Source organism: Emydura macquarii, unplaced genomic scaffold (assembly GCF_026122565.2).
Source record: "Emydura macquarii macquarii isolate MOO-44397 ecotype Brisbane River unplaced genomic scaffold, CSIRO-AGI_Emac_v2 contig_1043, whole genome shotgun sequence".
NCBI lineage: Eukaryota > Metazoa > Chordata > Testudines > Chelidae > Emydura > Emydura macquarii.
In genome coordinates, this window is record NW_027131180.1 from 10,616,002 (window position 1) to 10,638,188 (window position 22,187).

Here is a 22,187-nt window from a genome sequence, read left to right on the forward strand (position 1 = left end):
CCACAAGTGGCTACAGCTTTTGGGTGCCAATTTAAAACAACCTTGGCCCTGATATTTCAGAAGAGCAGAATGCCCACAACCCCATCTGTGTTCAAGTGTCTCAAGTTGGGCACCTGACAATTGTCATCCAAAATCAGAGCGCCCTCTTTTGTTCTTGTGCTTTAGGCCATCAAACTGGTTTCCCTATGTTTGCTAGCAGTTCAGCCCAGGGCATCATGGGTGGACCTGCCACCTCTTTTACTTCCCGCAGGCAATCCTTGCAGGTTGGCTGTTGGAACTGGGTCCAGCACCCTTCCCTCTGAAGGTGGGTGACGGCTGAAGGGGGCAGTGCAAGCTAACCCCACCTTCCATTTCCCGCAGGGGAATGCGCCCCTTTTGTTAAGTTCACAGTAGGGTGCAAGGCACCCGCTGAAGCCTGTCCTTGTCCCCACCGGTTTACAGTCTGACCAAACCAAATGGGGAAATGGTGCCCTCGGGAAAGGCAGAATGGGGATCAGCTTTTTCATAAACTCTTCCCCAGCTGAGGTTGCCAACCCTCCAGCATTGCCCTGCAGTCGTCAGGAGTTCAAGATTCAACTTTCATTGTAGATGATGAGATGTGATGAAACCCTCAGGCATAGGCCAGACCAAACTGGGCACCCCTGGGTGTGTGTGGGGGGGGGGGGGTGCTTTAACTAAGCGTGTCGGGGAGAGCGGGGGTGATTACAACAGAGCTCCTCGGGGAGGCTCTGACCCTCAGGCCCCCCTCCCCACCCACGCCAGCGCTGCTGCGAAGGAAGAGGCGGTTTCCTCCCAGCTGGGGCTGATCCAAGCCGCTCTCTCTTCTCGCCCGCCCCGCCGCAGGGCAGGCCGTGTCCACGCAGGTGCCTCTTTCTCCCAGGGCCCTGATCCTGCTCTCCGCGGCCAAACCCCGCTCGGGAGCTCCCCAGGAGCGGGCCCCCGCCAGCGGGGGAGAAGGGCAAGAACCCGGGCGGGGGGTGGCCGGCGGGCAGAGCGGCTGCAGGCGGCCGCCCGCCCGCCCTGGGGACTCCCTCTAGCGGGCCCCGCTCTCCCCGCACGCCGGGCAGCGGGCCAGGGGCGGAGCGGGGGGCCGCCGCCGGCTGCCGCAGCCCGATAAGTGGCCCGGCGCGCGGGCCGCCTGGCCGGGGAGGAGATGAAATTCCCCGGCTCCGTCCTCGTCTCCCTGCTCCTCTTCCTGGCCGAGACGGGCACGGCGCTGTACCTGAGCAGCACCTACCGCTCGGCGGGGGACCGCATCTGGCAGGCGCTGACCCTGCTCTTCGCCCTCCTGCCCTGCCTGCTGGTGCAGCTCAACCTGGTCTTGATCCACCGCGACCTGAGCCGGGACAGGCCGCTGGTGCTGCTGCTGCACATCCTGCAGCTGGGACCCGTGGTCAGGTAGGCGGCCGGCCGCTCCCTTCCTTCCTTCCAGCCGGCTCCGCCGCCGCCGCCGCTGCGCGCCCCGGGAGCTCTCGGTGGGTGCTGGCTGCCCACGGCGGGCGAAGGCACGATTCGGCGGAGCCGAGCTGGTCCCTCGCCGCGGAGGGCATCTGATTTTCGGCGTCTTTTTCTGGTCTGCGAGGCGAGCGAGCTCCCTGCGTTTGTGCACGTGTCCGGGGGAGCTGTGCTCACAGGTGCAGCATATAGAGCACATGTGTGCATCGACCAGATGACATTTGTGGTTCAGCTACAGCTGTGCTCCGTAAGATGGAAGCACAGTGGCCTTTGCGTGTAATAGACACAAATATGTGTGCAATCTCTCTTTACAGGTCTCTAGTGTGTGTGTATATGTAGAGAGGTGTGTGGGTATGTGTGTATGTGCCATGCAAAAGTCCTATATCTATATCTATATGTGTGTATGTGCCATGCAAAATAAATGCAAAATACAAAAGTCATCTATCTATCTATCAATCTATCTATCGGACTTTTGTATTTTGCATGGGTGTGCTAATAGGTACAGCCATGTTTAGTCATATGAACTAGATTTGTGCATGTTGTGTGTTTCTTTGCACAGCCCTCCTCCCCTCAACTGCATGACCTCCCCTGTGTTACAGAATAAAACAGCCACAACGTTAGTCTGTTGTATTTCAATAGCTATTCTGTTGGCATGAAGCTGACCGAGGCTGCTTTGTGCTTATGCACCTCCATTAATCCAAGTAACATTAATACGGCAGAATACAGTTTTTAATTTTAATTTTTTCAACCCCTCAGGAACAGTCATGTTGATGTCCTGAAGGCAAAGACAGGGAAAGGGTGTGGTATTTGCCAGCCATCCAAATCCTCAGATCTTAACACTTAGCATTGAAGAAAATGAAGCAAACAGTTTTTTCTCCTATACAATGAGATCCTTACTGAGGCTATTTGTTTAGAAGGAATCTAGAAGCTATTTTCTTTTGTACAGACAAGGCCCATTTCTCTAAAGTTGCTTGACTCTTTGTGAAGGAGATAAGCAGTTTGATCGTTGTAATGACTGTGTAAGTTATATCGTACTGCAAATTTCTGCATAGTAACATAGATCAGAATGACTTCACAGGAACAAAGGAAAACTCCCAGGATGGCTTAATTTAAAATATTTATGGTAATGATTCCATTCATATGATAGTATTTATAACGTTCAAGGCTTTTACATCTTTCAGGAGGTGTTCTGTTTGACAGGAGATGCCAAAATTCCACTTGAGATATTTAGTTGAAAGTGCCCTTTGAAACAATATTAGCAAGAAGAATATTTAGATCATTTGATATAAACTCATAACAAAATATTTGCTGTTTTTCTTTTATTTGTGTGACTCTTTACAGTGGTTTTTATCTGTACAAGTAAATGTGTACATCATTAAAAAAAAGAAAGAAAGAAAGAAAAATAAATAAATAATATTTCTGTATGGGACATAGGAGGGGCTTCCTCAAAGATTTTAAAAAACTTGTTGAAAACTCTTCTGTAAATCTGGTTGACTTTTTGTTTGTTATTTTGATTTGTTTTGATAAGATACCGTCAATTTACATTTGGCCCAAAATGTGTTTGTTATGCTAGATTTTCTAAAACATAAGACCAATAGAAAGATTTCCACAATTTAAAAAATTACCAATGAAATCAAAGTGAAAATGACTATGAACAAACATGAAACTGATTTAACTGATTTTCATTCTCCAAGTGAAGAGACATGCAAAATGAAATCAAAAAGCTTAAACAGTGACATGTAAATCAAAATTTTAAAAATTCTTTGGATGAAACCTTGGCCCTATTCAAGTCAATGGAAATTTTGCTATTAACTTTGTTCAAAGGGTCCAGGATTCCTTCCCACCTCCCTTCCTCACACACACTTTTAAAAAATCATCTCTAAGTTCTTCAATAATATAGCTAAAGAAATGTTTGTTTACAATATGTGAGTCTAAAATTATATTATGCAGTGTGCATTCTGTGATCTGTCTGTCAAAACCAAAATGCAAGTAATTAGCATGGACCTATAGAAATATGGTTATTTCGATGGAGGTTGCAGTATTTATGTCACCACTGCTACAATTTGGAACTAGATCACCAGTTTAAAGACAAGCTAGACATTTTGCAGCATGCTTTTATCGTATATTTCATCATTTACATAGAATTAATTGATAGCTCTAGATTCTCTACAGCCATGGTATTTTCACTCATTATTATTGATAAAAACAGTAATATACTCATTTCATTTATGAAATTCTCTCCATAACAACAGCACTAAGGACACTATAAAACATACAAAAAATAAAATAAAAGCCTAGTAAAACAACATTCTCTTTACGTTCAAAGAAATATAATTAGTCAAGGGATCCAACCCAGAAAGTGTGTGTGTGAGGAGAGGGGTTAGAATAAGGAAGCTAATGTGATAAATATGGTAATAAGCTCACAGGGTTTTTCTGCCTTGCTTCCTCCAGCCGCACTTGTTCAAATCCTAGTTTTGTCCGGCAGAGCAGGGAACAGACCCCTTTAAGACTATTTGCTAGTTTTGATCTATTCTGTAAATGGTGCAGGTGTAGAAGCAGCACTACATAGCTACATCATTATCAAAGTCTCTGCCAATCTGACCCAGAGGAAAATTCCTTCCTGACCCCAAATATGGTGATCAGTTAGACCCTGAGCATGTGGGCAACACCTATCAGCCAGACACCTGGGAAAGAATTCTCTGTAGCAACTCAGAACCCTCCCCATTTAGAGTCCCATCACCGTCCGTTGAAGATATTTGCTGCTAGCAGTCGCAGATTGGCTACATGCCACTGCAGGCAGTCTATCATACCATCCCCTCCATACATTTATCAAGCTCCGTCTTGAAGCCAGTTAGCTTTTTGTCCCCTACTGCTCCTGTTGGAAGGCTGTTCCAGAACTCATCTCCTCTACTGGTTAGAAACCTTCATCTAATTTCAAACCTAATTTCAAGTCTCTGTGCGTGGCAGAGCACTGTACCTGCGCCACTGCTCTGCTGCCTTGTTTAGGAGGAGGCATTTTTCCAGTTCTAGCTCTAGGAATTTGCAAACTGAGTAATATAAATATGCTATATAAATTCAAGGGTCAAATTGGTTACAAATCGTTTGCCAGAGGGACTACCTCTACTCATACAGTCATAAACTATTCTTTTGCGAGAGCTTTTATGCAAAACACTCATGATCAAATCCTAGTCCATTGAAGTCAGGGGTACAGGTTTGGTCCTTAATGCAATAGAAAGAAAGTAGACATTTTGTTGTGTGCAAATCTGTATCTAAATAAACACTGACAAAAAAGAAACAAGGAATTCACTACAGCTGGGTGGGAAATGGTTTTCCCATTCCATGAGAATTTTCAAGATGTGGAAAACTTTTCCCTTCCTGAATTGGGCTGAAAAGTCAAAATATTAAAAATTTTCATTAATTGAAAATCCAAAATGTTTATGGATCAGGTCAATCAAAATGTTTTGTTTCAATAATTTTAAAACATTTCATTTCAATTTTGACATTTTAATTTTTTTATATATATATAAAACCTTAAATTAACTTACATTTCAAAACAAAAAATCGTTTTGAACTGAAAATGAAAAATTTTAATCCCATTTCAACAATTTAGAAATTTAAAAAAAACCCAGGAAATTGTTCAAAACCAACCCTTTTGAGCAAATAGTTTTGGTATCAACAAATCAGCATTTTCAACAAAAAAAAATTGTTGCTGAAAAATTCCCATCCAACTCTAAAATTCACACACTACAAGAGAAATGCTTGTTCTATCCAAACTTAAATGTGGTGACCTTCAGGAACAAAAGATGGGCTGAAATTTCCAAAGGCACCTGGCAATTCGGAGGCCCAATCCCACTAAAATTAATGGGAACTGAGTGTCCAAATCCTGCAGGCAATTTGAAAAATATAAGCTTTAATGGTTTATTGAGTGTTGGGATTTAGGCTCCTAAATTACTTTAAAAATATTACTCATAGCTAAGTTTAGAGTACAGCTAGCTATGCTTTTTGCAGTGCTTAGTCTAACTTTGTTTATAGTGTACTTAGCATTCATGTGTGACTTTTCTCTTCATTTTCTGCCCCCTGCTACTAACACTGGGATTAGTAGAATAGAAGTCATGTGGGGCGGGGGGTGGGAAAGGGGTGGAGAAATACGTCTTACTTTCCCCCTCACAGGTTGCTTGAAATTGGGGACAGGAGCTAGTTCTGTGAAGGAAGAAAGTACAGTAGAACATCAAAGTTATGAACACCAGAGTTACAAATTGACCAGTCAACCACACACCTCATTTGGAACCAGAAGTACACGATCCGGCAATCACAGAGTGAGGGAGAGAGAAAAAAGGCAAATACAGTACAGTACTATGTTAAATGTAAACTACTAAAAAAAATTAAGGGAAAGCAGCATTTTTCTTCTGCATAGTAGTGTTTCAAAGCTGTATTAAGTTAATGTTCAATTGTCAACTGTTGAGAGAACAACCATAACGTTTTGTTCAGAGTTACGAACATTTCAGAGTTACAAACAGTTTCCATTCCCGAGGTGTTTGTAACTCTGAGGTTCTACTGTAACTCAGGCCCAGATCCTCAAAGGTATCAATGAGAGTTAAGCATCTAAATGCCTCTGAGGATCTGGGCCTCGGTCTCCAAGTGGAAGGATTGCAGTTATGTGCTCTCAGGGTGGGGGTATAGGTCAATTGCATTTTACTAGAGGAAAGGTACAATTAATGCTTCAGTGCTGGGACACAGAAGCTCATCCTTCCACAATCACCCTGACCTTTGTAACGGGCTGGTTCCTAGTGACCCACTTCATTGCAGGGTTGCCTTCTTATAGGATTTTTTTCACAGCATGACTTTCTGGTGACTTGTCCTCTAAATAAAGCTGAGACAACCAACCCTAAAATGGCTATATTACAGCTAGTGGCTGCATCTCCCTCCCTTTTAACTGGGGTAAACATTCTTAATTCCCGTTAGGTTTTACCTTCTGAGTGGATTAGCAGTATATCTCGACAATTCAAATTGAAAGAAGGCAATTATAAGTGGGTGGAAAGGCAGAGTCGATGATAACTGGGCAAGGGATATTTATCTTATCTTATCTGAAAGTAAACCTGAAAGACTGATTAGTTATTGGCACATTTCCCTATATTGAAGGCATTATAAAAATGTGACTGTAGTTCCCAGCTGTCGGGAACTTGGATATACATTTGCATTGTGTGTATTTATATGGCTGTAGGATATACATTTGCCCATGGATTTCTGGGTTGATACGCCAAATCCCATGCTTTCACCTCCTAGTTGTTTTTAATTGGCAGCATGATTATGTCATCTATAGTTTAATTCCCACAAGGGCCTATGATTAAGAGACAACACTCATTCTCACCATTCAAAAAAAGGGTGGGATTGTCCCCTTCTCCAAGGTGGGTGGAGTACACGGTGCATGGGTAGGGCTACTCTAGTTGTGTGGAAAGGAGATGAGTTGCTATTGAGTCGTTATTTGCCACGACAACCAGAACCCCATGGAAAACCCGGGGTCTTCTGTATGCTGGGGTTTGGGAGCAGGGGCAGTGAGTGCAGCATCATCCCCTGCTCAGCTCATAGATTTCAGTGAAGAATTTTGGTTGGAAATTATTGCTGCTTGAAGCAGTGTTAGCTCCTTCAGCGTCCCCTCCACAACGGCGACTGAGCTACTGCAGATGGACTTTGGCAATAAGGCAATGGCAGCATCTCTCCTGCTGCTGACTCCATGCTGTCAAAGAGGGGGAGGGTGGCCCCTTAACAGTCACAAAGAGCATCACCCATCCTGCAGGACTGCTTCTGCCTCTAGATCATGGGGTGCCCTTCCCAGGGGAGCCCCAGGATCTCGGGAGATTGGAGGCTTCATGATCTTAGCATGGCTCCCAAACTGCTCCACCCAGAGAGAATGTGGTGAAAACTAGCCAACCTCGCAGGGCTTTTCATTCTCCCACGGTTTCTCCAGCAGTGTGGGCAGTTTGGGTCAGAGCGTTCGCTCTCTTGTGTTGCCTTAGGCCTTGTCTACATTAGAAAGTATTGTCAACGCAAGCTGATCAAAAAGCGCTGCAATTACATCACTTGTGCCTATCCACACAGCACTCATTGTGTCGCCAAAGCATGTCCACACTTGGTGTTCTAGCATCGACATTGAGAGCAGTATACTGCGAGCAGCTTTCCCATTGTGCAACTCGCCACCTTGTTCCGCTAGGAGCTGTGGGAAGGTGGAGAGGATCTCAGTGCATCCTGGGTGCTGGCTCAATGTCCCATGATGCAGTGCAGTGATTTCCATCCCATCATTCCATGGATTTCTGACTGTGTTTCAGGGCATTTTTCAACAGCCCCAGTTTCCTGTGCACCTGCCATCTCTGTCTGAAAGGATGGATCCTGCCCTGCTCTCCACTGTTGTTGTCAGTGTTCGGAACACAGCGCGGCTGCTCATGCCATATATCATGAGCTCCCAATCAGAACAGGAATCCGAGGCACCTGACCTGCTCTTGGTGGTGGGGGTGAGGTCACTGCTGAAGATGGCTTCCAACTCCTTATAGAAGCAGCAGGTCTTTGGCTGTGCACCAGCACAACGGTTTGACTCCCTAGCCTTTTGGTACTCCTGCCGCAGCTCCTTGATTTTTGCACGGCACTGCAGTATGTCCCGTTCATAGCCCTTCTCCACCATTAAACGAGAAATTGACTGTATGTATCAAAGTTCCTTCAGCTGGAGCAGAGCTGGGACTGCACAGCCTCCTCTCCCCTAATAATGATCAGATCTAGAAGCTCCGGTGTGCTCCAAGCAGGAGATTGTTTAGTCCGTGGAGCGCCATGGTCAGCTCGGAAGATGAAATGTGAGCTCTCCACGCCGAAAAGCAAAAGTGGAATTTCAAAAATTCCCAGGGCTTTAAAAGGGAAGGGGCGGATGGCTGCAGGGCAGTGGAGTTCAAATTGATGGCCAGAGCAGTCAGGATGGGCATTGTGGGACACATCCTGGAGGCCATTTACTGCGACATAACCAAGCGCAGTGTCTACACTGATGCTTTTTTGTTATAAATTTGGTACAAAAACTCTTAAGTCTCTCATCGAGGTAATTTTATTTTGTTGCAAAACTAGGGAAGTTGGGTCAGTGGGGGGGATTGCAGTGTGTACACCACCAGTGTTTTGGTGCAAAAAGCTGACTTTGGTTGACAAAAGTCTATAGTGTAGATCAGGCCTTAGTTGTGGTTCTAATAGGGAAACAGTGCCAGTTTATTTAAAAACAAGCCTCCTAGTCCCACCTCTGTCCCTGTGAATAAGAGAGAATCCTAACACAACCCAGATAGCAAATAGACCTGAGTGACATGCAGACAGAGTGACAGTCCTGGAATTTTATTATATAGATACTGAATTGTAGTAGTAATAATTTCCATTGGCTGTGGGATATGCTGGCTGTCCTGGCTCCTTGTTTTCAGGTTGGAACATATAATTCCCCATCATAACTCTAGAACTCAGATGACAGCTACTTAAAATTTGGATCATTCATACAAATCAAAGGCTTGGTCCTGAAAAGACTTACCCCAGTGAGCCAACTCATGGGCACTAATGTCTCTTCAATGGGACAAATCACCATAATGAGCATTATGCCCCACTAATATTTGTTGGATGGGTCTTTAGAGCAGATCTGTTTTTATACACGTTCTGAAATACTTCACATGCTGTTACTGAGATCTGCCTTTTCTAGCAGTTTCAGGTTGAGCCTGGAGATTGTTGTAAATACGAAGAGAGATTTAAATGTTCTGGGTTTTTCCTTTGGTTTACTATTTTAGATCCTCCATTGGCTTCATGGGCTGTTCCAATGTATTAATTTTTTTCCTACTTTCTGTTTCTGGGTGGATTCTTTTACAGGTCTGGAAATGGGACTAGATTGGCTGCAGGGACTGAAAAAATCAGAGCGATATTGATTACTCACTTCATTGGACAGGGCCTCAGCTGCACAAGGCATTCCCACTAGCTTTAATAATAACTGTGAATCACAATGACAGTATGGTCCTAAAATGGCCTTTGTTTCACTCAGTGAAACTGGAATTTACGACTGGTCCAATTACGAAAAATATTCAAGATTATGATCAAACTGATCGTCTTTGATTTAATTTTTTACCAGTGCTGTTTTACCGTTTGGTTTGTGGGATTTCTCCCAAAAGGCCTTAATAGACGTTGAATAGCCACAAAGTTAAGAAGCTAAAGATGGAAAAACCACCCCCAAAGAAGTGATTTTCGAGAAACAAAACTGGCTTAGCACGAACATATCTCCATGTCTTGTATCACGTAGTTCTGAAAGATATTTTTAAATACAGAACAATTCATTCTTCGCTGTGACTTACACAGACTCATTGTCTGGTCTTTGAGCCCATAAGACACACACATAGGCACTTATTTTTTTCCTATTGATGTTTATAGTGGTGTTAGTCAGAACTACAGGGTATGCAAATGAATAGAAAAGAGAGCAGGTTGTTTTGTTTATATGGTTCTTTGGCTTGTTTGACACTCTTGCTCGTTGCCCCTCTTACAGAATATGCTCGTGTTGTTTGCATTGATCTTTATGGCCGACCTTCACCAGGTCAGGCCCTATACTGTATTTTACAGTGCCCTATGCAAAGTAATACAGGGTGCCATCCATTTCCCTCCCAACCTATGACCAGATTTCCTTGCCTCCACATATACCTCAGGAACTTCCCCTGCTTGCCACTGCTTCTTTGCCAATGTTGACCCCTCTGTCACCCGTTTGAAGGGTTCTTGTAGCCTTTCTTGATGCCCACCCCCGCCCCAGCCTCCCTAGAAGCTCAATTCTCTGCGACCTGTGTTACGAGAGCCACAGCTGGCTTTGGGGTTCCAGAGAGGTGTGGAACTCTAGAGAAGATAATTTGGCCCAAGTTGTATCATCTTTGTAACTCATTTCTGTGGGGCCGAGGATGGTGATTTGTATCCCTCTGGCCCTGTCTTTGTCCCACTGACTTCCGCCAGTCTTCATTCCCGCCCCAGCTATGGACCCTGGACCACAGAGTGAGGGTGGGAGATGATACCATAGCAGTGAGTGGGAACCCTTGTCCAAGTGGACATGGAAAAACCAGGTACAGGGGGTGCTCTGTGCAAGGAGAAATGCAGCATGATCTGGCACAATATGCATTTAGTGCATTGGGAGCCCATGTGCTGGCATCTTTTTCTTCCATGGAGGTTCCCCCTCCACCACGTTAGAAGTGCATAGACATAAGGGCTTGATATATCTGAGCTAAAGTCATTGGGTGCTGCAGCAAATGGTAAAGCATTACATTTTCCTTACTTTCCACAGTGAAACTTTGTCCAACATTTGATGTTAATGTTTGCCAGCTGTAAAATAAATGTAAACAAACATAAGGAATGGAGCTCAGACTTTTAGGTAGTTTTAACAAAGTTTTCAAATCGCCAGTGATTCTTTCTCTGGGAGTTTCTGGGATCCCACGTAAGAAGGTGTTCCAGAGCTCCCGACTGGAGGAAAGATGGCCGATCATTTATATTGTTGTCATTGTTTATTACTTGTGTTACGGTGGCCCCTAATGGCCCTAACTAAGATTGTGGCCCTATTGTGCTAAGTACTGTACAAACACATAGTAAGAGCCAGTCCCTGCCTTGAAGTTTTCAGCAATAAAACAAGATATTTCATTTCAGAGCAAAGGTGCTAATGTCCTTTCCTTGTCCCTTTGGCATGGCCACAGATATTGTGTGGATGTCACTGATAAGCAAGCATAAGAACCTCAAGAAAAACTTAAAAGTAGGTCTCTGTGGCTAAAAACATGAGCAGGCTAGGTGGCAAGTGGCTACTACACAATTTAATGGAACAGAAGAGAGCAATGATAGTTCATGGGAGACAACCAAATCCTCAAAGGTAAATTAGGTGCCTAGCTCTCAATCGGAGTTAGGTAATACCTGTGTGGGTCTGGGCTTAACCCAACAACACAGCTTCATATGTGAATGAGCCCTCCATTTTAGTGCCACATATACCTACTGAACTTGTTGGGGGGTTTTTGTTGGGTTGGTTTTTTTTGAGCACCTCTAGGGATGGCCTCATACACAGTAAATTACACTAAGCTCATGAATCTCTGCTCACACGTATCTAATTTCAAATCCTGGGTGGTTTATCCTCTCTGGGTCACATTTGCAACTGTCATAACTCAGAGAAGCTGGGAGATGAATTGGTTATCAGCGAGCAGGGCACACAATATTAGCAATTGTGAAAATGGCTTAGAATGTTCGTAAGGCTATTGGAAGACCCTTGATACTTTTTCTATCACTCTTTCTCTGTTGATTTACTTCCAGGTGTGTGGAAGTTTTTTACATTTACTTTCATGCGGGGAGATTTGAAGAACCTTATGTCAGCATCACCAAGAAGAGGCAGATGCCTAAAGATGGACATTCAGAAGAAGTCGAGAAGGAAGTGGGCCAGGCAGAGGGCAAACTGTTTACACATAGATCTGCATTTAGCAGGGCATCTGTGATCCAGGCTTTCCTCGGCTCTGCACCTCAGCTGACACTTCAGCTGTACATATGTGTCCTGCAACAGGAGGTCACGGCAGCTCGAAGTATGTATAGTTTACGTTCCATCTCTATGTCGGTGGGAGTGAGAGGTGCAGGGTCAGAGGTCACTCTCTGCTGAACTGCCTACCTTTGCCTCAGCTGGAGGAACAGGCTTGAAACAAGTTCATCTGCTAGGCACGTTCCAGTGGGTTCAGTCAGCTGTTGCTTTGTACTGCATCCAGGCTCTCCTCTACCCCATCACATTTTGGATTAAAGCACTTATTGTGGCATATTTTGGGAGCTGTATAAAAAGTCATCTCGTAGATCATATTCATGGCATGATAAGGAGACAGACAGAGGAACTGAGCTATATTTAAGAGGAAAAAAATTGCTCTGTGTTCCCCCTTAAACGCTTGGCATGGGTATATGGTAGAGCGTATTTTCCCCATGCTGGAACAAAAGAGAACTACTTTAAGAACTAATCAAATAAAATACACACACAAACACCTTAAAGGATTTCTTCTTCCTGTTGCCAAGGAAGCCCCTGCTTCTGCTATGGCACCAGAAGGACATGCTCCAGGCTTCCGCAGCTGGCATTCTCTAAGGCCCAGTTACCAACCAGATGAGAAGAGGAAGGAGTGGGGCTGCTGTGTGAGCTTTAGATGGCTGCCTCATCAAAGGTGCTTCCCTGTCAGATTACTGACTGGCCCCTTTGGCTGGGAAGCCCAGGCAAGCGATGGACCTTTGATGGTTTTGCAGTTGGGGAAGCCCCAAGAAGGGTCCCACGTAACTTATCTAAATATTGTACTTTAGCTGCGATTTGAGGAGAGGGCAGGTATCACATGCAGGTCTAGGGAGGACAGTGTTGATGGTGACAGCTGTCACCTTCCTGACTCAGTAAGTATAAAATGTAGGTCTAAGTTGATGATCAGAGAGGCAGATGATTGTGTCCCACTGACCATCAACTGACCCTTTGTCTTTTTTATTACATTTCTCACCTATGCTGCATCATGACAGCATGCAACCCTGTGGTCTGTTGACTGAGCTGAAGTGCTGGTTTCTGATGTGATGGGCACTTCCCCCGTCATACTGCATGCTCCCTGTGTCACTTCACACAGAAAACAAGAATGTGGAGCTGATTGTGGATCAGGGCCTGCCATGTGGCAGGTGTGCTGATGCTGCTGACAAAAGCTGCTTTAACATAGAATCAAGTCATGGTCTGTGTATCCAGCAAAGCTGTGTTTCTGTGGCCCCATGCACATACGTTTGTATTCTTTAGAAATATAACAGTGCTGATTTAGAGGTGATGCCCCCTAGTTACAAGGCACAGCTCAGCATGCAAAGAGATTGAAAGGGTGAAATTGAGACCCGTCTAGTTATGGCCAGGTGTGGTGCAGGCAGGCGCATACAGGCTTTCCACACATCTGTCAAAGTACCTCAGCGCTGATTGCCAGCAACCTTCTTTTCCATGTCACAAGTACACGCTGAATTTTTTTGGCATTGTGATGTAGTCACAAGAGACTGGACTAAAATCACTGAACAAATTACTTATTCAAAGCTTGTCAATTAGCCTTTGGCAACGATGCTTTTTAAACAGCCAAAACAAAGTTTCCTTTTCCAGGCTCTTCCAAAGCACTGGATCTAATTGTATTGGGAACTGGATTCTCACAGCGCAATGTCCATTAACAGCATGAATGTGTCTAAAGCATCTGGCACCAAGGAATTAATCAGCATATAGTGATATTATGTTAGCTTAAGCAGCTGCCAGCTTTATTTTTTAAAGGCACCTGAAATGCTTATTTAGGACATAGCTGTAGATTATTGAAAGACCAAGCATTGCTCTGGCTACTTCATTGTGCCTAACAGCTCAGATGAATTAATCATGTGCAGGGTGAACCACGGCATGGGGGATGAGAACAGAATGGAGGTATCCTGCATTGAGCAACATAATTAGCGTTCGGTCTCCCAAGTGCTGAGCTGCAGATGGTGTTTGCTTCAGAAAGGTCATATTTTTTTCCCCGCTAGTACTGTTGGCTGCTAATAGTGGTCATCAAGAAGAAAGGCTCTGTCTCAGGTCATTAGGATTGACAGAGAGTAACAAATACAATGGCAATTTGTACGTTCACCAAAAGCAGAATGGTCAAGAAAATTTACAAAGTTCTAAATCACAAATTCATAAGCAAATTCCTCCATCCAGGCAAAGACAGCAATGACCATGCATGCCACATCCTCACCCGCCCCCCAAGCATGGCTTTGGAGAAGCCTAGAACAGATAAGTGTCACTCTATAATACTGAATGAGAGGGACCGACTGATTACCTGGAAACATTGCACCTGCATCTTCACAGACAGTGATCCTTCCTTCAGACTTTTGGGTCTTATTAAAATTTCTTTGTAACTTTCAAAATGGGACTAAAGGCCATTTTAAACAGGAGGCTGAAAGTTGGCCAGACTGCAGTTGTTTAGCATGTGAATTCATGCATGTTGCCATGGGTGCCTCATCTCATAAACTGTAATACGGAGGAGAACCTAAATCAAGAACGAGAGAAAATTTCTTATAGTGAGAGTTAAACTTGGTGCTCTATATCTGCTCACAGCTTTTTCGTGTGTGGATGAATGTCGTACTTGTGAGAGTGACTTGGGTTTTAGTGTTTAGAACAGGGGATTAGGAATCAGGAGGCTTCAGTTCTGTTCTTCACTCTGCTGTTGACTTGCTGTGTGTTCTTGGGCAAATCATAGAATCTCTTGTCTCACTTTCTTCCTCTCCTGTGTAATACTTACCCAAATTTATAAAGTACTTTGCGATCTCAAATTAAGCTTCATGAATTAGTCACAGAAAGGCTCACGGCACAGGCTGTGGCACATCAAGTTTCTCCACACCATGTCACTCCACTAGTTATCTCTCCATTCACCAATCCTTCGTCTCCTTGCTTAGACGATCATTCACAGAGTTAAAATAACCTTAACTTACTGTTTATATTGATAGGATCATATCTTAATTCTCTTACCCTAGGAAATGGATGGATTTCCTACTGTTATAGCAGTTTCTTATTGAAAAGATTTTGTTAAAGAAGGTGGTCACAGTGACTATAACCTCTTATGAAAAAATACAGGGTCTGATTACATGAGCTCTCCTTTGTTCTGCAACATGACAATCCTAGCAAATATAAACTGGCAAGGATGGAGAAGCATTATGTGATTGCAAGGCATCGTTGCCAGCTACGTTAAGATGCTGTTGCAGATTCTGCTATCCTAACAAGCTGTCAACTACAGAACACTTCCTTGTCAGTATTTAGGAAAACATGTTTAAGAGGTGTGGGATACTTTTCAGTATTATTAAGAAGTGTTTTTAAAGAGGGAAATCATGGATTTAGACCAAATTTTCACAGCTGGGTCCCTAACCTTAGGTATCAAAATAAGTGGCCTGATTTTTAAAGTGGCCTAAGCATAGATTTAGGTAACTAACTGTAGAGACCAAAGATTGAAAATTCTGGATTTAGCAGCTAGGTTCTGCCAGGTGTCAGTATTATTAGCGTACCATAGTACAACTCATCTAGGGCAATAGTCACCCACCTGTTACTAAGAAGTGGGGAAGGACAGGTCTTGTTAGCCATAAGTCATATTATGCTGGAAGTAGAGTGTCAATCAAGCCAGTGGTTTTTAAAAAGAATACTTCCCTAATCTTCCAAAGAGAGTGAAATCCTTTACCACACATCACTGCTTTTGAGGGAAATAGGACAACTTCCGGGGGAAATCTCTGACTCCATCGGGCCCCTCACTTCCTCACTGATCTTTATGGTGGGTGCTGAGCCAAGGACACTTCAGGCAATGTTACTCTTTCACATTTTCTTCTCTGGCTGCCCCACAGTAACCTTTCCACTGGCTTGATTGTGGCATTTGGATTGCTGACAAGCAGGTTGTTACAAGCATGGGACTTTAGGGAATAGAGCAATCTTAGACTACCACATTAGGGGTAGTCAACTATTTTTTGTCAAGATCCAGGTTTCTTGGTCAAGATACAGTCAAGGTCCAAACTCCAGAGAAAATAATAATAAAAAATAATAACAATAAGGATAATGAGTACATGAAAAGATTTTGGGGTCTGTTCAAAAAGTGTCTGGCAGTCCAGATTTAGTCGCAGTCTGCCTGTTGACTACCCCTGCTGTACATGATTGCTACCAATGGGAAAATACACCTTCAGAATAAGAATTAGCTTCCAGGAGCTGGGGACGGGGGGGCAAATTTGGGATAAAACGATTCCTTTAAATTCACAAAAGGGTGTTCAGGTAGTGTTCTGAATGCTTGCAAGTTTATCAAACAGGTGGCAGGCAGCTTTTCAGTAAAATCTTTTTGAGCTAGGAAGAAGTTTTAATGAGAGCATTTGCTTTATTTAAAAAAAAATCCCCAAAAAAGCATTTTTTTGCTTAATTAGCTCTTACAAGTTATTTGCTCTTGTGGTTCCAGAGCCAATTCTGAACATGAGCAAAGATTTAAGTGCTGAAATGATAGGATCTCACTGGTATTTATAACTGTGGTCACTTGCTGTTCTGCTTTTGGCCAATATTCTGTAGGGTGCAGTGGTTTTAAAAAATCCTCATACCATGTACAAAACATAAGAATTTGTTTTTAAGCAAAAATGCTAAAAAATGCAAGTGATAAACAAGCAAATACATAATGCATTTTACAGGAGAAATCCTTCCCCATAATGGAACATACAAATTACCATATACAATTGTAATTGTTATTCAGCCTCACAAACTGATATTGGATGTTCAGATACATGGATAATTTCTTGTCAGACTTCCTGTTCCAAATTCATTGAGAGATGTTTGAAGACACACTGGTAGTTAAAATGTACAGGGAAAATCCTACTAGCTAGTTACCCCAAGATCCTAAAATATCTCCATTTCTTACCAAGTCATGCTCAGAGATTAATTGCTTTAAATAGAAGAACCTCATGAGCATGGTTAAATAGCTGTAATAAAGCAGTGGGTACGGTCCTTTTGTAGGATAATGAAACAAACGAATTGAAGGTCGCAGACAGCACTGGTTGCTAAGCACCACATTAAAATAATTGACATAACAATTGAGATCTACCTAATCTGTTTGTTTTATTTTATCTGATAGAATAGAATGTTCAATCGCATCACCAATTAGTTTAATATCAAGCAAATATTTCCCCCCAAACTCTAAAAGACATGACTATATAAGTTATTAGTTTTACTTTAATTGTTTGCATTTAAAACACTCCCTAGCATGAAAATGCAAAGATTAAGGCTAAAAGTTTCAAACATGGATGCCTAAAACTTGTGTCCTAGATCTATAATTCACAATCTAAAATAAAAGTGGCCTGATTTTCATAGGTGCCAAACGTATGTAGCACCTAACGGAGTTGTGACTTCTCAGAACTTCTGAAAAATCAGGCCACTTATTTTTAAGTGCCTAATTATAGACTGCTTTAGCATCAGGTCTGAAAACTCTGTTCTAATTTATCTGAGTCTGCTGATGCATTTTTTCAGTATCTACTTCCCAGTAATCCGCTAAAAAAGCACTTTAGCAATTGATATGTCATATCAAAGTGCCGCTATCACTGTTCCACATGATATTGAGTTCAGATGCTGCATGCCATTTCTGATCCAATCTCCATTTCTTTTCATGGTGAGAGGCTGCACTTTGCTGCTTTAAGAGCCAGGCAGCTTTGCAACAAGATGCCTGTCATGGCAATACAGCGCCTTGCTGTGGTGCCACCTGCTGTCTCTCTAGATGCCAGACACCCTTCTGCACTCTTTGCAGCATTTAAATAACAATGAAGCCTCTTCACTTGAAGAATCATAAGCAGGTGTGGGAAAATGCAGAAGCATGGATTTCCAGACCAACAAGTCAGCATCTCTAAATTCAGTTTGGAAGGTTCTATAACTTTGGGGGAGCAAGAGGCCACCATTTGTAAAAATAAAATAGAAGGTAGTCAGGTGAATACATTTTCAGTTGATGCCATGTATATCTTTTCCACAAGGAGATGAAGGAGGTCGAGTGGTTAGGGTGCTAGCCTGGAACATGTAGGTTCAATTCTCAGCTCCACCACACACTTCCTGTGTGACCTTGAGCAAGTCTCAATGCCTCTGTTTCCCTTCTGTAAAACTTCTCTACCTCACAGAGGTGTGGTGAGGGATAAATCCATTAAAGATTGTGAGGCATTCACCACAGTGATGGGGGCCATATAAATACTTCAGACAGATAGATTTTGCACAAACAAAAAACCTTACAAAAGACACTTTACATCTTTTGGTTTCCTCAGCGTTCTCCATCTAGAAAACAGGGATAATCATACCTTTGTAAACCTTTTTGAAATCTTAGGTTGAAAAGCTCTATATTATTGCTAAGTATTATTTTATTAAAGCATTTACATAGTGGGGTTTTATTTGTTTGGTTGGGTTTTTTTAATAAATGTGTCAGGGTGTTTCCTACTTTAGAGCCAGATTAAAGTAGCATCAGACATAAACCATCGAGAGCTGTGATTTAAAAAACCAACTCAGACTGTCACTAGCCACTAATCAATGGGGAGCTGATTCCATGGCTGTGGAGCACTATTGCTAAAATTCCATGCTCAGAGGTTATCCTCCAAATAACCTTTGTGGTCACACTGAATAGGATGCCAGTGACAGCCTGTGATCCTTGTCTGATCAACTGACCACTCAATGTGCAGTTAGTTAATTTTTTTTCCCATTCATGGTAAAATAAATTAGGTTTTAGCTGCCACCAAATACACCTTTATTTTTAGTGTGCAAGTTTGGTAGAGAGAAGGGCTTGCTCTGTAAGAGTGAGGTGGTATGTTTTGACCGCAATTGCTAGATGATGGTGAGGTGGGGTTGCTTTTTGCTACATTTCTGCTCCCCTTCACCCCCCAGTCCTGGGGCCATCCAGGAACTGGTTTAGCCCTTGGCAGAAGCTTTATAGGGTTGCCACCTTTCTCATGGCTGGTAACCAGACCCCCGAGGCCCCACCGCTGCCCTGCCTCTTCCCCTGAGACCCTGCCAGCTTGGCCCCAGAGATGGCAGTGGCAGCTGCTGCTGCGTGGCCTCCTTCCTTCCACTTAGGGTTGCCACAGATAAAAAAACAAACGAACGTCAGGGCTTGTCAGATGGCACCTGGACACACAAGCTGAAACCTGGACTGTCTGGGTGAAAACTGAATGGGGGGCAACCCTAAGCTAGAATAACTTCAGAGGCTCTAACTTGTGCTGTCTGGAACAACTCCATAGGGATCATTTTGTCAGCCCTGGATTGCCAGAACACAGTGCACTCTGGTGAGGCTCCCACCCACTGTGACCACACCCCCTACGTCAGTGAAAGGATGGGGTCGGGAGTGGGTGGTGTAGAATGGCTACATACCTAGAGAAGGGGAGTCCGCCAGCTGCCTTGTTAAAGCAGCTTTCCAGTTGCTTTGTACTACCTGAATGTGTTGCATTTAACATTTGTTTAAACAGAAGGTTCTGATCTTTTCTGTTCCCAGGCATCTTCATGGTCCTCTCTCTGCTGTCGATCGTATACGGCGCATTACGCTGCAACATCCTGGCCATTAAGATTAAATATGATGATTATGACGTCAGCGTGAAACCTGCCGCCTACCTCTGCATATTCCTCTGGAGAAGCTTCGAGATTGCCACGAGGGTTGCAGTCCTGGTCCTTTTCAGTTCTGTGCTTCAAATCTGGGTCCTGCCTGTGGTGCTTCTGAATGTCTTTGGCTTTTTCTTTTACCCCTGGATTCTCTTTTGGCAAAGCAAGTCCCCTTTCCCAGAAAATATAGAAAAGGCTTTGAGCAGGGTGGGCACAACCATTGTACTGTGCCTCCTCACCTTCTTATATGCTGGCATTAATATGTTTTGCTGGTCAGCCGTGCAGCTGAAGCTCAATGATCCTGACTTAATTAACAAATCCCAAAACTGGTACCGTCTGTCTGTATATTATATGCTAAGGTTCATTGAGAATGCTTTCCTCCTGTTGCTGTGGTATGTCTACAAAACAGATGTCTACCTGTACGTGTGCGCCCCTTTATTGGTCTTGCAGCTGCTGATTGGCTATTGCCTGGCTGTCCTCTTCATGCTGGTCTTCTACCAGTTCTGCCACCCGTGCAAAAAGCTTTTCTCATCCAGTATTTCGGAAGGTTTGCTGTCGTGTTTCAAGTTCCTCTGCTTTGCTTGCAAACCACTTAAGGCCATCACGCCCGTGGATAAGGCGGACTTGCAATCACCGGGTGGTGCTGATGATGACGCACAGGCCAGTTACAAGACAAATGAGTCTCAGAATGGGAATCCTCATCAGAGTGTTTCTTCCAACGCGTAAGGTGGCTGGTGGCAAGCAGGCATTACTGGAAAGCTACTGCACACTTACCCAACGCACGGTGTATTTTGGATCGCTGAGCTTTGTCCATTTTTCTTGCCAGTGCAGTAGTACTGCATAGGTACTCTGACATGCCTACTATACATATGGCACACTTGACGTGTACACATACAGCAACTGCTGTTTGTGGATTCATATCACATAGTGATTCCACACAGAGGTTTATCATCTGCTTAGTCTGAAATCCCTACAGGAGACGTCTTTAAATCGTAGCTCAACAGACATGATGCTGGTTGGGTCCATTCAGGAGGTCTGAGGAGAATGAGAAAGTATAGGAAATGCAGTTTGCAGAGTGTCGTGAGAGCATGGATGCTGAGCATAGTCCTGGACTGCCTAGTAATTGTAGACCATTAGCTGAGGTCCAGATGGTTTTCTGCTTTTAAGATAATTACCATTACACCCTGACTGGTGTAATGCCGTACCACATACCTTTGTGACATCGGGATTGAACTGCTGCCAGCCAGTCTGTACTAGGCTGCCTAAGACGAAAGCCAATCCCCTATAGCTAGTGCTGGAGTGTGATTCTTTCTGAGAATGGGCAGAGAGCACTAGGCTGATGCACTCTGTCACTCTCTGCATTTGCTGCTTGTTAGGATGCGGATTGAGTTGAAAGTATTCTTTGTAATGTTTAAAGCCCTGAATGGATGGGGTATCACGTACACATTACCAGACTCCCGATACAGTCTCTAATTACAGACAGTAGAATGGGGCTTCCAGATCAATGGGTTATTTAGGGGCAGAAGAAATTCAGCCCGTCTTTTTTATTTTATGATATATTCTGATTATCACAGCGTCAATAATTTGGACTACCCTGCCCTGTTGGCCTCAGAAGTGCCCCAGATTTGGAGCCTTTTAAAAGAGGAGCTTAAAGACTTTTTGGCACAATATCACCTAGATTAATTAAAATTCTTGGTGTGCTTCAGAAGGTGCTGAGATCGCTTCGACAGATGGGCACCCCAGACAGACAATTTATGAGGAGTACTTTAAAAATAGGTTTGTTTTGTTTTAAAATGCAATACATTGACTGCAAGTCTGATGAATGTGTTAACTTATGCATACTTTCATGGCTGATTCAGTGCCTTGTGTTTGTCCTGAGCCTAACACATTGTGAGTGCCACTGGAAACAAATAATAGGAATTCAGCCCTTTTACCATTTATTGGCTAAGTCTCTATTCTGCTTTCATGTAGAATGTGAAGTCCTTGAAAGGACAACGGGGATGATATCAACACAACTGTATCAGAATTAGCACAAGGTGGAAATAAGGACAGAGACATGGAAAGTTGCACTTGCACCTACAATGCGACAAGAATCTGAGCTCTTTTTATTACTGCAGTCGAAATTAATGTCTTCATGCTGCAGATTTACAGTTTAGCTATTTTATTTTTACTTTGTGAGAGTGTGTGAGAGTCTGCGTGAGATATATATATATATATATATATATATATATATATATATATATATATATGGAATACCTCATTACATTATGCGGTGGGGTAATATAAAGGCTTTATTGGCATGAGTTGGGCATGGGTACCTGATTCAGATGTGGGGTTGACACCTATCCTCTGTCGATTAGTCCACTTCCCTGGGGAGATTTGGGAATAAGTCCTTGGGGAGACTGCGATATTTCTGTGTATAGAAAAACACATTCCAGATCACTTGCAGAAGTTTCTTAAACAATGAGTTAGCGAAACAGAGAGTGGAAGCTGGAATTGTCATCAGTGGAGCCACACTGATTTACACCAGCTAAGAATGTAGTGCAGAATTTTTTTTTTCTCCTTCCAAGTCTGTACAGTTGGACATACAGCGGCATATTTTCCA

General features: G+C 43.4%; 1 protein-coding gene across 1 annotated transcript; it reads left to right on the forward strand.

Moving 5' to 3' along the window:
• The first annotated feature begins 806 nt into the window (after positions 1–806).
• On the forward strand, positions 807–21,787 carry XK (X-linked Kx blood group antigen, Kell and VPS13A binding protein). The gene is made up of 3 exons (XM_067545300.1): positions 807–1,398; positions 11,773–12,035; positions 19,479–21,787. Exons 1-3 carry the CDS (start codon positions 1,154–1,156, stop codon positions 20,306–20,308), a joined length of 1,338 nt encoding a protein of 445 aa, XP_067401401.1. The 5' UTR covers positions 807–1,153; the 3' UTR covers positions 20,309–21,787.
• Positions 21,788–22,187: the final 400 nt, after the last annotated feature.